This window comes from Struthio camelus, chromosome 17 (genome assembly GCF_040807025.1).
Source record: "Struthio camelus isolate bStrCam1 chromosome 17, bStrCam1.hap1, whole genome shotgun sequence".
Lineage (NCBI taxonomy): Eukaryota > Metazoa > Chordata > Aves > Struthioniformes > Struthionidae > Struthio > Struthio camelus.
This window is the reverse complement of record NC_090958.1, coordinates 7,456,059-7,472,168: the sequence shown is the minus strand read 5'-3', so window position 1 is coordinate 7,472,168 and position 16,110 is coordinate 7,456,059. Positions and strand designations below refer to the sequence as shown.

The window sequence follows — 16,110 nt, the reverse complement described above, 5'->3', positions numbered from 1 at the left end:
GCAACCTCTGTGCTCTATTATCATCTTCTTTTGTATCACCATGAGGACTCAAGAAAGCATACGAGGATATTGATATAGGGCAGTATGAGGTCATAATTATGAAGCTTATCTTTAATTTATGTTTTTAATGCATACACTAGAATATTAAAACTTTACGAATGCAGCTGAGTTTGTTCCAGTAACAGCTTTTCAAACATTTCCGAGATAATTTTAAAATTCATACTAACGTGCTATGTCTCTGCTAAAAACTTTACTTCACTGCTAAAAACTTCCTCTCAGTTTGTGTCATTATAGTCTTTAATACAAACAAGCGGCAAGATCACAGATGCTACTTTCTGTGAATATGTATCAATTAGCATCCAATTAAGACAACTGCTGAGGGTTCCTTTTCAGTCCTGAGGAGGAAAGGCAGCAAAAAAAGAATCCACAAAGATCATTTGTATTCACTGACATCCTGTAATATGTATTAGCTTGCTACTCTGCTAGCCTGACTGCTTTAATTAAAATAAAACATTGCTAGCGTAATGATTTACACTTCAGTCTTCCTCTTGCTGGAATTTTCTACTCTTTCTTTCTCAAGCAGATCCTTTTCTATAGTCTGATTGTTACTGAGAAGCATTCCTCACGTGTGTTTTGGTCCAAACCAGCAGTGCAGTTATTCTCACTTGACATTAGCTCTTCCTGAAACTTTGTATCTCAATATTTGTTTTAAAAGTCTGCTTGCTCCATTTCTGTGCTTTTGTTATTGTTCTCTGACAAAGCTCAGCTGATCCTAAACATATCTAGGTTGGTCAAGTTACCAAAAAATACTAGAGGTCCTAATGGCATTTCAAAACTATGTTGCCCAGTGAGCATCAGTTTGTTTTACAAGCTGAATCCATGCCCCCTTAAGTTAACCCATGAACAAAATGACACTTCATTCATTCTAATTGTAAATTGTAATAAAACGAACAGCCCAGCATTCTTCGTCTAAACCTCTGCAGGCTCATTTAGTACATAAGGAACTAGCAGTCTTTGTAGACAGCACTGAGGAGCACAGTGTAAGGCATGTAACACAGAACAGTACTGTTCAGACTTCTCTCCACATCATTTCTCCCAAAATTATTTTCCTAAGCTAGCCTTCCTTGCTTTTAGCAGAGAGCTTCTGTAACAACCGTACTTCAGTGCTTGCTCTTCAAAACTTCAGGGAGAGAAATCTAAGTCTCTTTTTACTGGATTCAGGTCTTCTCGGCATGATTCAGAAAACAGTTTCTTCAGCCTTAATCTATTCAGATGTACTTTCAATGAACTTAGAGCATAAAATTGTCAGCCCCAACGAACTTGTACACAAAATACATGTAACATAGGAAATGTACTACACGCGCTTCCCAACCCTGTCCTTGACACATTTCTCATACCAATTCTAAATGCAGCAATACTAACGATGGAATGGAAGGTTGCTCTTCTTGCCAAATCAATCTCCTAAGTTTTTAAAAAAATCAAGCCATTTAGTACTAACGGTGATGGTAATTTCTGTCCTAGAGAATACCTCCAATATTTTTTTGCCCTACACATTCAAAAGTAAAGAATGTAAAGCAACTGAAAACAAATTTGAAGTAGCTGCAACTCATATTTCAAGAAGTAAACTGTCCTTTGGCAGGTTATCATCAAAAGAACTTAACTTGACCTCAAAGTGTCAATCCCACTGAAACTTAGCAATGAATGTAGATAGTCTAACATTGCTAATAATGCATTTACGGCAAAAACAAGTCATTCTTTACTACAAAACAGTTTATCTAGCCTTCATAGTATACAGAATTTATTATTTTATTTATGATGTATTATGCATTTTGTTGCCAAGTTTATAGAGCAAAAATTCACTAGAAGTGAATTAACAAAATAAGTGAATAAACAAAATAATTGGGGACAAGGAAGGGTAAAAAGGAAAGAAGAATGCAAGATATAATATTATCATGAGTGAAGAGTAGAGAATTTAAAAATTGTTCTGATGTAAAAAATGGGAATATTTAAAAGCACTACATTATTGTGAAATACAAAGTTATGATTCCTCAGCAGTAGTATGTGCAAAGCAGCTACTTTTCTCTATTAAATTTAGTTCTAATTTCCTTGATTTTTCTGCAATTACAATCTCAGCCTAATAATGCAAGATCATAATTCTTGTTTTTAACATATATTATGCTGATACAACATCATGCGTTCTTTTACCTGCCAAACTTGCCTGGATTTAACTTAAGAAATTATTAGCTTTTGGTATAGATGTCTGTCTTATTGCTGCTTGCTTTAATTCAGTTATTGTCATCTACATAATGCTTTTCAAAGACTTAAAGTCCACAAACGCTGTTGTAAACACTTGTGTAATCTGTATCCTGCTGGGGATAGCAGTGGTAATTTGTCAATGTTTATTTGCAGCAGGCTGTAACTAAAACCTGGCAGACATAAATCATCTTTTTGTACTACTGTTTGCTGTTTCAGTTGCAAATGCTTCCTCTTTTTCTTAGGTTAATACGCACATCAAGAAAGCTAGAAGGTTCCAGGAAAATTTAGAAAACCCTAGATTCGCCTACTGCAAAGCTTATAATAGTTTAGCAACTGTTTAAGCTAATACTGGGCAAATATAATGAATGGTCTCCATGGGCAAGTTTGTAGCGCAATCAGAATGCGTGATTGCGAAGTGCAGCATATCCAAGCCTCAATCTCGTCAACTTTAACAGCAACTGCAGCGACAGAGCTGAAACATGGGTGTCAGCTCAGCCTAAGTTCATTTAGCAACGTCAGTACCTAAGTGGGAGAGTACTCTTTTCTAAAGCCTGTGCCCAATAGCTCCACTGTATTGGTTTTTGTTTTTGTTTTTTTTGAGGAGAACATAAAAAAATGCCCTGCTGAGACAGAACTATATTGTGTCTCCGAGAGTGAGAGAAGCAAGGTGCTTTCTAGGGAAAGCATGCAAACCAAGCCACTTTCTGTGGTCAATGCCCTAAAAGTAATTAATGGCTGCTGTTCAAACTCAGCTGGCTGAAAGGTATACAGGATCCAAAATCTAGGTCCAATTAGAACAGCCCACTTCCCATTGGCTAAGGGACACAAACATCTACTCCTTCCATGCCAGCATCTTCAGAGACTCAAGCTGGAACATTCCAAATAAGCCCATGCATGTATTTCTGTAACAGTATTATGATATTTTCATTATTATCTTCCATCACATTAGTGATATGTCCTAATATTGCTTGTTTTTGATTACTTTGATCACCAGATCTCAGCACAATATTGTTTTGTGCAAAAGACTGCAGGGAGGTTAACAAGCATTTTTATAAAGAATGCTAAAACAATATAGTATTGATGGACAATCATTCCTCATCCAGCAATGACATTTTGAGCATACATAAATTATATAAGGGAAAAAACACAAACTGTCTTTTCTAAGCTGTTATTATTATTTTGCCTGTAATCCAACTGCTGCCAATATAGACCAAAGATTCCTCGTTTCTTCTCTTTAGCTATGACTGGTTGGCTTCTGTGTGCTCCAGATTCCCTTACCTTGAACGAGCGAGAGCTTTACTAACAGTCCTCAGTTCCTTTCCTGTCTGTCTAACTGGGGTGAGCCTCTTCACTGATTCCTGTGGACGAGACTGAAAATGATCAAACTGAAAATAAATGGTACGACAGTAAGAAGAGCTTAGCATAAGAGAGGATGTGTGCAATCTCAAGCGTTTGGTTTCTATCACGAAACATCTTCTGAAACGGTCATCGTCTGGGACAACATTGTGACATTTCAGAAGCATGTTAACAAAACTTTATATGATATAGATGTGCGTGCTCATATGTGTGCACATGTTCCAATAGCTTTTTTGTCAGCATTGGCTGATTTCCAAGTTTGACAGAGATCTTACTGACAATTAAGCAACTGTGAGATTCATTAAACTATTTAGCAGGAAGAAGAAACTGTTCAACTGCCTCGACTTAGGGAATTGCTGCTATGAGAGCTTATGCTCTGAGAGAAAAATCTTTCTCTGAGAGGGAAATCTTTTAAAGTCTCAACCCAGGAAAAATTTCAATCAGAATTCACACCTCCAACTCTAAACAACAAGGAGATACACTTTTGTAAAAAACAAAACAATAAAAAAGCTCCACACGCTTAGCTGCTATTTGAGCACAGGATGCAATGGTTTCATTGGTTTCATTCTTTTTTCTTTCTTGGAAAAAAGAAAAAAAAAAGAGTGTACAAAACCAGGTCAGCAATTTTACATAAGGGGGTTAAAGTTATCTACTTAGCATATTGTTCAAAATGCCTGCGATACTTTTCTTCTGAGCAGCTATGCAACTGAAATATATAGGAGATGAAAGCTTTTATTTGGTATTGAACTAGGCCTGGCTTAGAAGCACCCTTGGGGTTTCCAGAAAGTAGCTGCATCAGTTTCATGGAATTATGATTGCACGCTGTGCACGCGCAGTAGTTTTGCATGAGTTAGTTAAGCTAGCAAAATAGGCAGCTGAGGCAGTGCTCAACATGCAAAAAATGTTTGGCTAAATTGCCATCCACTGAGAAGCCTAATGGTGGTATGCAGAGGCTGAAGTGCAGTCTAAGGTATTCCTTGAGACAGTCCTGTTCATCTCATGAGGCGACCTAAAACGCACAGAAACATAAATCCCTGACAAAGGAAATAAAGACTATCCCTTATTTTACATCTCGGAAAGTGCGTAATAGGCTACGCCCTTTTTGCTTATCTCAGTGGGAGCTGTAGAAGAAATGCTCACCTACTCAAAGAAACTGTAACTCTTATTTCAAGTGTTTCTTCACGTTTGAGCGTATCACTTTTGTTTGCTGAGACAATAGGTGCTCTGTATGGACAACAATTTCTAGAATACAAGTGACCTGCAAATTTCAGCCTTTCTTAGTGTGTTTACAAATTTGAGAGAACTTCATTCTAGACTCTTGGATAGACTGATCTCATCTTGAAATAAAAACAAAGGTGTCAGCTGCTGGTTAAAAATATATATAGAAAGGGCAAACACAAAAAGACTTCTTATTAATTAGATATGTATATATAAATAATAATTGTAAATGAGAACTTAAAAGAGAATAAGTGAATGTGTTGGTGGAATGCTTCTGGTACTCAAGCCAGTGATTCTGCCAGTAAAACAGCTGGCAGAGTTGTATCTTTTAGTAGGACTTCAACAGCATATGTCTGGCTTTTTGACTTTGTTAGCTTCCAACAAATCTGAAATATTGTACCCATTGATTTCAGTTGGATACAAAAGGAATTGAAATATTGTGTTGTGATAGGTAAGATACTACTGGATGCCACAGTCATGCTAACACTTATACAGTCTAACATCCAGGTTTTAAAAAGAAAAGGAAGAGGAGGAAAGGAAAAGGAGGAAGAAAGGAGGAAGAAAAGAGAGAAAGTGTTAGCTGTCACAGTTTTCATATAGTTGCAAATGTACCGCCCTTTTTCTTTTGTTTACACTTTGCTTTTCTCTTTTATTACAAAATTATGGCCAAATTGCTTCCCGACACTCAGTTTTGTTCTAAAGAGAAAGCAGACAGGGCAGATTTCAAATATGCAAACAACGAAGATATCGGATGAAAAATAAAACCTTTTTGCTAGATTGTCAAATAAAATCTAGGTAAACTGTTAAATACAAGTAGAGAAAGTAAAATGTATTTTACTATAGCCAGGGTAATAACGTTCCCAGGTTTTCTTTATATTTACGATGCTTGAATTGCTTTGGGATAGATAGCCATGGACTATACCGTAACTCTACGTTGCTGTATGACAGGACTAAGTACACATCAAATAGAACATATACTTAGGCGATCCTGGATGAATTATAACAGACTCACAGCAATATCTGTTCCAGAAAGAGACATTTGAGCAAAATATTTCCAAGCCCTTCAGTATTTAAAACAGCAGATTAAGGTCACTCCAGTTAAAAGCTGAAAAAACTGTTTATAGGCTAGATCTTCAACAACTGTTAATTTGTGCAGCTCTACATAACACCCAAAGGAACACACCCCTTTGAGCTTCAGGTTTTCAAGACCTAAGGATGTGCAACATTGACCTACATATTTAAAAAAGTATGAACTTTCAAAATAAGAAGTTGTTTTGAATATATTAGTCATTTCTATGCTAAACCATAACATAATTTAAAAGTCTGTCTTCTAAAATTGGTACATGGAATAACTAATGCAGCTAAAGAGAATTTTCAGAACACTAATTTTACCAAATTAGAATACAGTTTTACACTCGTCAGCCACTTTTCTGCTAAATTTAGTAGGAGTTTTACGCATAAAACCTATGGAACGTTCACCAGTAGGCAAAAAGGCTGGTTCCTTACATACAGTAAGGCTTTAAACCTTGAATTCAGCAAACACTTATGTATATGAACAATTAAAACACAATGGTTATCTGTTGGCTCCAGCTGTGGGCTTCTTCAAACCCATCCTGAATCAAAACTCTATCAGTAATAGAGCAAGACGGTCTCACCTTTGGATTCAAAAAGTACTTTTTAGTAGTAACTTTATCCACTTCTTTTGGTAGTCCTTCTTGCACATCTTTTTTCACTCTTTCCTAGAAATGAACAAAAACATGCAACCATACAGGTAACGTAGGAGCAGGCCATCATTTTCAAAATTAAATGGTGCAAATAAATTTTCCTACAGAGATGCCAACTAAAGCAAAAATAATGCCTAATCCTATGTAGGAGCACTAAAATGTCACTGAGTAACTTTGGTGCATAAATATACTCTCATATGAAGCATGTACAGACAAACCACTGTGCAAAATGTATACATACTTTCTAAATTACCATGCCTGAATACTTAAAAAAATATATATAACTTTTACCTTGGAAGACTGTTGGATAGACTACTGTGTCTAACATAAAAAGAAAATCCAATTTCCAAAACCAGGAATAGGAAATTACTTACCTGTAATTGCTCTTCCCTGAAGATATACACGGTGATAGATCACTATTCTTGGGTCTGTGCTTTCACTCACAAGGAAGGCACAGACTCATGAAAGCCCTGAAGTCAAACACAAGCACGCTCTTTTTTAAGCCCTCCTCCAACCAGCAGCTTATTCAAGTGGAAGGAAGACATACTGCCTCCTATACAAGAAAATTATGTAGGCAGATTAATAAAAGACTTTAGATCACTGAGCTGTATATGCTGCTCAGACTAAGAAGATATGAAAATAGTAATTTTTCCCTGCACTACTTTTAGATCAAAGAGCTCATTTATTCACTCTAAGCAAAGCAAAGCAAAGCAAAGCTCAGCTGGATGCCCTAGCTAGCCACATCCATATAGCTAGTGAAGAGCTGATGTCTCACAAAGGCCAGAAGACTCTTGCACAACAGACTCAGAGCTGTGGACGAAAGTACTTACTACACTGTATAGCTTTAGCACAACATATTAATGCCTGGTATTAAAACAGTGTTAAAAATAATTAAGTGCAGAGCATTTCGCTTGTTGAAATCTTGACTTGATAAGGCAGACAACTCTTTCCAAAATTACCCTCCTATGTAATATTTCAGCAAGATAAAAACCAAAAGTATGAGGAGCAATATCCTCACCCACTGGAAAACTGCAAACATCAATGTTCTAATGTAATGACTAAGGCAGCCCACAACCAATAGAAAACTAAAACATGAAACACAGAAATTGTACTAAGGGCAAAGCAGCTGGAACGGAAAGAAGATATTCTGCAGATGAGGCGTAAGGATGAACTAATGCTATGTCAAAGACAAGAGTCCAAAGGTTCTGCTATTTCTTGCAACTGAGGCGCAGTTGACTAAGTCTGCTCAGCAGCAGGGACAGGCAGCAAGCTGGGACCAGTCCAGAGTTCAAGACTTACACAGGGCTATCCAACGTACCTGAAAATCTGTCTCAGTGACTGAGAAAAGCTCATTCATACCTTGAACAAGAGAGGAATCAATTTTTACAGCGTGAGTGGGCACCCTTATTTCACCTATAGGAAATGCTTATCAGATGAAATTACTGGAGATGAGTATGCACTCAGGATAGAGAGACTACTCCAATGAGTTTTTGGGAAAATAAAAATTAAGTATTTGTTGTTAAATAAAAAGGCTAACTACAGAACTTCATAACGACGTGCCTGCATACTTATGCACACAAACGATCACCCAGAATGTAAATAACACTAAATGACAAATAACTATTTGCTTCCTCTGGTTTACCCTTCTAAACCACAGGTATTCTTGAAGGCAAAAAGGTGCCAGATGGAAAGAATAGAAGACCTTCTAGGTGAAAAAAAATCTTCAGAAAAGCTGGTCCAGAAGTAAATGGGTCTTGTTATAGTCCAGGAAAAAATCCAGGAAAAGTTTTCATATCGCCACTCCCAACATTTTCATATTTTGGACAATATTTAATTTGTATTAGTGCACACACTGTACAGTGAACTGAGTACACTGAAAATGTAACTCAGAGAAATTCTAAGTGTTTTTGGTGCCCTTTAATGCTCTTTCCCCCTTCTCCTTTCTCCTTTTCTGTTACTATTTCCATATGCAACTTGAAATGCTAGTCACCACAGTATCTGACCATCATTCCATAGTGCAATAAACTTCAAATCCAACAGTTTTAAGGTTGTGTTGGTTTTCTCATCTTCTCTACAAGGGAAATAGCATGCAGTAGAGTGATGTTGCTGGGATTTATTATTTTTTTTTTAATTGCACACGTTTTTATGTCTCTATGTAAAGGGAAAGCTAGAAGAAACGTGACTTGGACTTGGTGCCGAAGCATCTTCCACTCCAGGAACAGCAGAATTTCTACTCTGCTTTGCCTATGACACTATTTTTCTTTATCCGGCAGAAGCAGCAGTATGTTGACTTTAGCCAGGTATCGTTACTTTTACAACGGTGATACCTTGAATGACACTACTATAATCAATTAGGAGTTTCACAAAGTAACATACTACTCAAGGGATGGAAGAGTGTTGGAACGTAGCTTTTCAGGTTTCAGTAGCTTGCAACTACGAGCAACAGTACAGGCTCTGGAGCCACACAGTCATCTTCCTTGCAGAAGTGTCCAATGCTGCAGAGCACTGAAAGAAACGGTTTCTCAGCATAACTTCTTTCAGAGAATCCTGGATTGGTTGAAAGAAAATAATTTTGTGACCAAGCTTCTGCAACACACAACGTTATCCCATATCTTACCGCTGGCCAGCCAGTTCTTCTAGTTCGTGAGGAATGAAGAAAGAAAAGAGCCGTGAACTAACCCAACCTTTGCACAGTTGCTCAAGGAGAGAGAGGTATCACTTACGTCACCCCCTCCATCCATGTACTGATAATGCAGTTCAATAAGGCTGATCCCTGAAAACAGAAGGAAATAGCTTCCTTTTATACAACATTATCTTTTATTGTAATGTTGTGTATTGAAAAGGTGCACTCTGAGCTTAAAATTGTATCAGTACAGAATTACGTAACATCAGTATTCTAACTTTTAAATTTGCAGGGTAGATATAAAAAAACTGGGAGAAAACAATGATAGGTGTAATCTGTTTAACTCAATGTATTATTGAGATGATCTGAACAATCGCTGCAGAAATCATGAACGGGCTTTGACTTTGGGGTTTTTTTAGTGCTTCTGACCTAAGGAGATTTTCATCATAGTTCATCTAATTTGCTTTTAAACTATTGAAAGTTTGGTTTCAATGGTCATTTCCTGGTTTCAATATAGTGAAGTAACAGACTATCATTCAATTCTATGTGTATGAAACAATAATAATTTTAAAAATGTAAACAATCATAAAGCAATATATGAAACGCGACCCAAAGCGAGCTTACTGGAGGAAATGACCCAGTATTTTTCCACGAAAATGATTAAGGTAATTTTTCTTCAGATCAGATCCAGCAGCTACAGGTAAAATGAACTACTAAAATGCTGCAGTAGGTGGAGCTCGATGCCATCGGATTTGTCTATAGTGCTGCTCCTGCAACCCTGGAGGTGACCTCTTTTGGGCTATCGCAGGTTGCTAAACGCACACACAAAGCTCTGGCATTCCTGCCTGCTGGCTCAGGCAGCTTTTTATGCATCTTCTTCATCTTTCAAAGAAAGGCCCTTAAAGTATTTTTGGATGGAGAAATTCCTCTGACTACCTTGTTTCAATAGCAAACCACTGACTGCAGACACACTAGATCTTATCCTAAAAATTCCCAAATATTTCCACCTTCTCTTCCAAATGATTCTGGAGATTAAGAATTGTTCAACACTGACAGATCCTTCTTTCTATTAAATTATCTATCCATTTTATACAGCTGACATCTTTTCTGATGTCATTTTGTAAGTTTGCAGAATTTCCTACTTTGTCTTCAAATCTTATTGTGGAAATAGCACGAGTTGATGGTGTGTACTCCTAAGGCTGCACATTTTATGGATGGAGAGTAGAAATACAGTAAGCTTGCCTTTAGGTTGTACATGTTCAAAATTTTTGTTTAGGATTGTGAAAGAAGCTGTTTCCTTGGCAATTCCTGCCTTTTTTTTGTTTGGGATATCTCATTTGGCTTCCATGTGACTGTCAAAGGTAGCTCATTGATATGCCTATTGCACTCTTCTTCCTTCTAATGTATTACTTCAACAGGAGCATTATGATTACAATTGCAAAGTATGAATGTGCTTTGATAAAAATAAATCAGCACAGTCTCATCACTAAACACCCGTTTAGTTATCCAAATGCAAGATCAACCTGGTGAATGAAATATATTTTTAATTATACAAATAAGTTTGGAAAGCTCTTGTGGAACACTGCATATAGAGATGACTACTGCTGTTCTCTAGGTGGAACTCTACATGTTGATTTTACAGGCAGTATTCTAGTCGAGCACTCAAGCTTTTCTTTCTTTTTACTGCTACTGCTTAATACAGACCCTTTCTGCCCTTTCACTAGAACGTGGAAACATGGAACAGACACACCAGGAGAATTTTCAGTCAGGCACAGACTCCTAGGCAAAGGACTTCACTATGAATATTCTGTACAAAACTAAGATTGTGCTAAGAGTAATACTATTTTAGTCCTTTAGCTTAAAAAAACCACAACCAAATCTGCACATATAAACATACATATACCCCACCAGGAATGCAGAGTACTGCAGTTGAGAATCCCTGTTGCCAAGGGGAGCACTTGATAGTACAGAGCTACTGCAGCAGCTTCCATTTCTCGGTCTCTGGTCAGATGTGGTCTTGATGTAGATGGGGGAAGGGATTCATCCCATCATGCTACCCTAGGTAGTTTTAATGAGAGAGGGAGATACAGCCCTGCTAGGTCTCCCTCTGCCCTCCAGTGAACACATTACTGAACACATACAGATATATCAGGGAAGTGGAAGCAGGCGGCTGAAAAGTGAGAGAAAGGTTGTCTGCTAGCGAAGACATGAGAATAAAATTTAGAATAAATAGATACAATTTCACCTCTGTCGGATTTCCTATGACACCTTAAATAAAACATTTAGCACCTTATCCTACCTAACAGGAGTATTTTTATTGACTACAATAAATTTCGGTACACACATCTCAGCTCATTGTGCCTCTACTCCCCATCTGCGAAATGGGAAAAATAATACTTCTTGTTCATTAACACGTATGAAGCATTCGGAGATTATAGTGATGGAAAGCATATGTACAGAAAGACTGTTATTTTCATATCTGAAACAAGCTCAAGCAGCCTGGTATTGTTTTTTCCATCCATTTCCCTCAGTTTATTATATTCCTTTGGGGAAATCCTCTTTTTATTTCCTTGTCTCCAAATAACATTGGCCTTATTCTGATAAGTTTTGTCAAATAATTAATCACTGAGTCAAATTAGTCTTGCTTGTAATGCCATTGTTGTCAGGGCATTTAACCCACTGTTACTTTTAACCCCTTAAGCAACTACATTATTTGAACTGTCATCTTTATAGTCTCCATAAAGTCTCTCCATTATAAGGTGACCTGAAAAATGATCACAATTGAAATGTGTCCTTAGCAGTCACTGCAAACAAACAAACAAGCCAAAAAACCTATCACTTCTATATGACATCTCTTTTCATGACTCTTATGCTTTTGGCTTTTGTCTACTTCATTTACACGGTCTCCGGGCAACGTGCCCGTAGTTTTAGCTTTATGCAGCACTTATTCACATTTCTGGTTGCATACTGGCAATGAACATATTCTTCAACCTTACCTAATGTTTTCTAGATATTTCCCACTACTGAAGTTAAAATTACAAGTGTTCTCCCCTAATCTGCTTCCACTATTTCCAGAAAAAAAGACCTTTTAGATTGTTAACAATCCATCTTACTAGAAACGAATGTAATCTGTGTTTAACTGAAAAAAGAAAGCCCTCTTACACACAATAGTGTGCATTTCCTTCTTGCATTTATGAAAGTAATAATAGATTACAAAAGTGCTGAAAAGAAACACTTAAGAGGCACAAAGGGCATGCAGAAAGTGGAAACGTTTATAAACACCTATAAAAAAAAATCAGTGGCTTATTTCTGCTAGTCTTACACAGGATTTCTCATTGGAATGCTATGCTAAAGACATGAAAGTTCATGAACCAAGGCAGGAGCTCCTAATAAAATTAACAGATCAATATCTTCTACAGCACAGAGTCTCTATTTAATCCAAAAACAACAAACAAACAAACAAAAAAAGAACACGCTATTCTGTTTTATTTCACAGTGAGAACAAAGTCAATTTAAGGAGGAGTAGGGGGAGGACACAGCTGGAGAGCAGAGTTACCAGCCTCAGGAAATTCAAGGAAATGTAATTGAGAACGAATTATCTCTTTAATTACTTTTGACCAAATCAATAAAAACCAGGGAATAAAAAGCATGATGACCACCACCTGGTAGGGGACAAAGAACACCAAAGTTGAAAATTACCACAAAAATAAAACACAGCCGTGTTAGGAACAGTAAAAGGCCTTTTCTCTTGCAAAAAATAGAGGGCAAGGGATATTAGTTCAATAAACAAGCAGTGCATGCAAAAGTTAATGGCTGTTTCTGGCTACTGCTCAGTGTTCGCAATTAACAGAAAACTGTTAACTCTTTGCTATGCTGTTTGAATTTCAAAGACAAATGGTATACTGCTTGTCCAGTCACTATGCTGGATTTAAAAAACCCCAAAGAACAAAATATCACAACTCCAAATTACAAGATTTCTTGTTTCCTTCTAAACTTTGAAGGTTTTTGCTTTTATTTACTATACAAAGTAGGAATTACTTGCTATGCAAATTTGTTGAGGCACAGCACTGATTCTTGATAAAACAGAGCAAGATTCTACCTCTCCTTTGGCTACATTCCCAGATTCGAGTAGTAATAATCATGCCTGGAGGTCACAGAGGTGTAGATAAGCATGGTTGGCTCTGTATATGATGGATGGGACGCAGTCTTCTGGCTAGTCAGAGATGGAGGGACTGCAAGGCTCTATGTTGGCACCCAGTAGTAATGAAGACTCCAATGACTAACTTTGATACTTACATGGTCCCCATTACTACAGCAGTTTACTACCTTTAACACATTAATTGTCACAATATTCTTGTCAAGTAGGAGTGTGTTATTATCCTCTTTGCATACATGAAGAATGAAGGCTCAATAAGATAACCGACTCGCCCCAGTCACATAAGATGCTTATAGGGAGAGCAGGGAATTGAAGCCATGTCTCTGAAGTCGAAAGCTTGCACCTTAACTTAGTCTGGAAGTCACAAATCCCTTCCCACAGGCTGACTTAATCTTACATCATTTGTCACTATCAGTGAAGAATGTTAAAGGACACAGACTTCTGAACCTCCTCCTTTTTTCTCAACTGTGTTTAACTTTCCACAGCTATTCTTCATATGGATGCTGAACATAGAAATTAAAGAAGTGGATTTCAGGTATACTGTTGACACCTTGTCCTCTGCCCTTTTCTCTTTCTCATTATGACTCCTTATAGACCTTAAGATCCTCTGTGTTTCAAACCATCCTTTAAAAGTCTTGGAATCTATACGTGAGCAGAACAATCTGTTTACTCTGTGGGCTTACTAAGTAAAAGGAATTTTACTCTGATGTGATCTTTGCTTGAATTTGAGCTTGGAGGGAAGCAGAATGGCCATCTCCATTTATTCTTCCTGGATTCAGAGCAAATGTCCTAAGACGACCGGCTCAACTGACCGGGTAGTAAACTCTTCATGAGTTCCCCGACAGTGCCGTCTGCTTTATCATGCTTCACAGTGGGACCAGTTTAGCTCAGCATGAGATGAAGTTCTGTTGTCTACCAGAACCTAAATTTAACAGGAGCACAGAAGCACTATCAAGACAAGCCTGTAGCTAAGTACTAACTTTTCTAGGCTGTGCCTCTACTTCTTTCTCAGAGATCCTGAAAGTCAGCAGTCATTCTACCTGGCAATGGCAAAGGACTGCAAAATGCTAAGCCGGCTCAGGAGTCTGAGACAAAGTAAACTACTGTGTAACAATCTCCATGCTGCCTGCCCTGTGCTCTCTGAAGAGCCTAAATGAATTTCTGTTTCACAGAGTGTAATTAGAATTAGCAAAAATAGAAGCCTTAAAAAAAAAAAAAGTCAAGAAATTTGACAGTTTAGGAAGATGGAGACAGTCTATACATGAGTATAAGGTATTGGAGTAATAGGAAAAGCGGAGGACGATAGAATTAGCTACTGCTAGGGAAAGAACGTGTCCCCAAAAAGACAGTCTAATATTTAAAAATCAGTGAGCTAAGCCCTTCATCCAGAGCTAATATGCCATTCCAGTCCCACGGATGTTGATTGTGGGACCTCCATAGATCAGACAGAAAAGACAGGACAGAGATGAAGGAGCAATCCAGCAAATAAAATACACGAAGATTTGGGCCTTTTCCCTCAAAAAAACCACACTCACGTTAGTTAGAATTTCAATATAGAAAATTCAATGTTAAAACACATTTTTCTCCCCCAAGGAAAATGTGTCTTGTATTTTTTGAACAGGACTGATTAAAGTGTAGATATGCTTTAAAAGTTTGTTTCCTTTTTCAGTGGAACAGCCCTGACATTACCAAAGTACTATCATCGGCCCAGAAGACTGTCAGAAAGATGAGCTATTCATATTTCTCTGTCAGACCTAAAACTGAAAAAATTGTCAAGTGATAATGTAATCCAGACAATGCAGCGAGATATGCTATATGGCTTGAGGTGAAAGAAACTGGCTTTGGAGCCTTTTGCTTCTTGTTGGTTGCTGTAGTCCATTTAGTAAATAAATGGATTTGGGGCCAAAATCATTATCATCACTGAATCTATTCCTGTCCTTCATACTAAAGCACATTTTCTGAGAGGCAGCAGGAGCAAACATGCACTACTCCTACTGGTTTTGTCGATAAACAGAAAATCTCATTCTGAAAAGATTAATAAGTGAGTGTTTTTTGTAAGATCTAAACTAATTTTAAACCCCAACAACAAAGAAAAACACATTAAAAAAATGCAGTATGACAGGCTTCCTGGCACAATTTTCTCAAACAACAGCTGGCCCAATAGGCCAGACTCACAGGAAAGAAAGAATTGGCTGTACTTTCTAAAGGATGTTATTTCAAACAAGCCACATCTTAGAAGTTCCTTGATCTTAAGGAAGAATAAAGCCTTTTCAGTAGGCATAAGGATGGAGAAACTATTGGTAGAATGAACAACTAATTATGGCGAAACTCGCCTCTGGAAGGAATTGTGGATGCATAAGGAAGCCCAGCTTTGCCTTGTAAACAGAACATACAGTGGATCAGTCACAAAAACTTATATCTCAAGCTCTGAGAGACAGTTACTTTCATAACTGCTTTTAAAAGACCACTTTCATGTAAGAAAGTCAAGTTCAAAAGTATCAGTTTTATGTGGGTGATTTTGCTATACTGATGTTTCAAAACACCTGATATTTTATGTTAGTAAAGTTTATTAGAATTCATTACATCTACCTGTAAATTAAAAAAAAGGGGGAGGGGGGAGGCTTAAAGAAGTTTGGTGGTACTTTGAGTCCAATCACTGGCTATAAAGCTCCTAATTAGGTGAGCTAGCTTTGTATCTACCTAGCATCAATTTCTAGAATACCTGAAGAGATGTATACTTTTTAAATATATATATTCTCTATATTTCTTAAATTCTC

General features: G+C 37.3%; 1 protein-coding gene across 3 annotated transcripts in view; it reads right to left on the bottom strand.

Annotated features, from left to right (window-relative positions):
* CCDC60 (coiled-coil domain containing 60) overlaps positions 1 to 16,110 on the bottom strand; it is a 67,958-nt gene that overhangs the window by 34,177 nt on the left and 17,671 nt on the right. For 2 of the 3 annotated variants that reach the window (XM_068911479.1, XM_068911481.1), the window contains exons 2-3: positions 6,486 to 6,569; positions 3,535 to 3,626 (exon numbers count right to left, since the gene is read on the bottom strand). In XM_068911479.1, coding sequence (XP_068767580.1) covers positions 3,535 to 3,626; positions 6,486 to 6,569 — 176 coding nt within the window. The remainder of the gene's footprint in view (positions 1 to 3,534; positions 3,627 to 6,485; positions 6,570 to 16,110) is intronic. The other variant, XM_068911480.1, reaches the window with a different exon arrangement.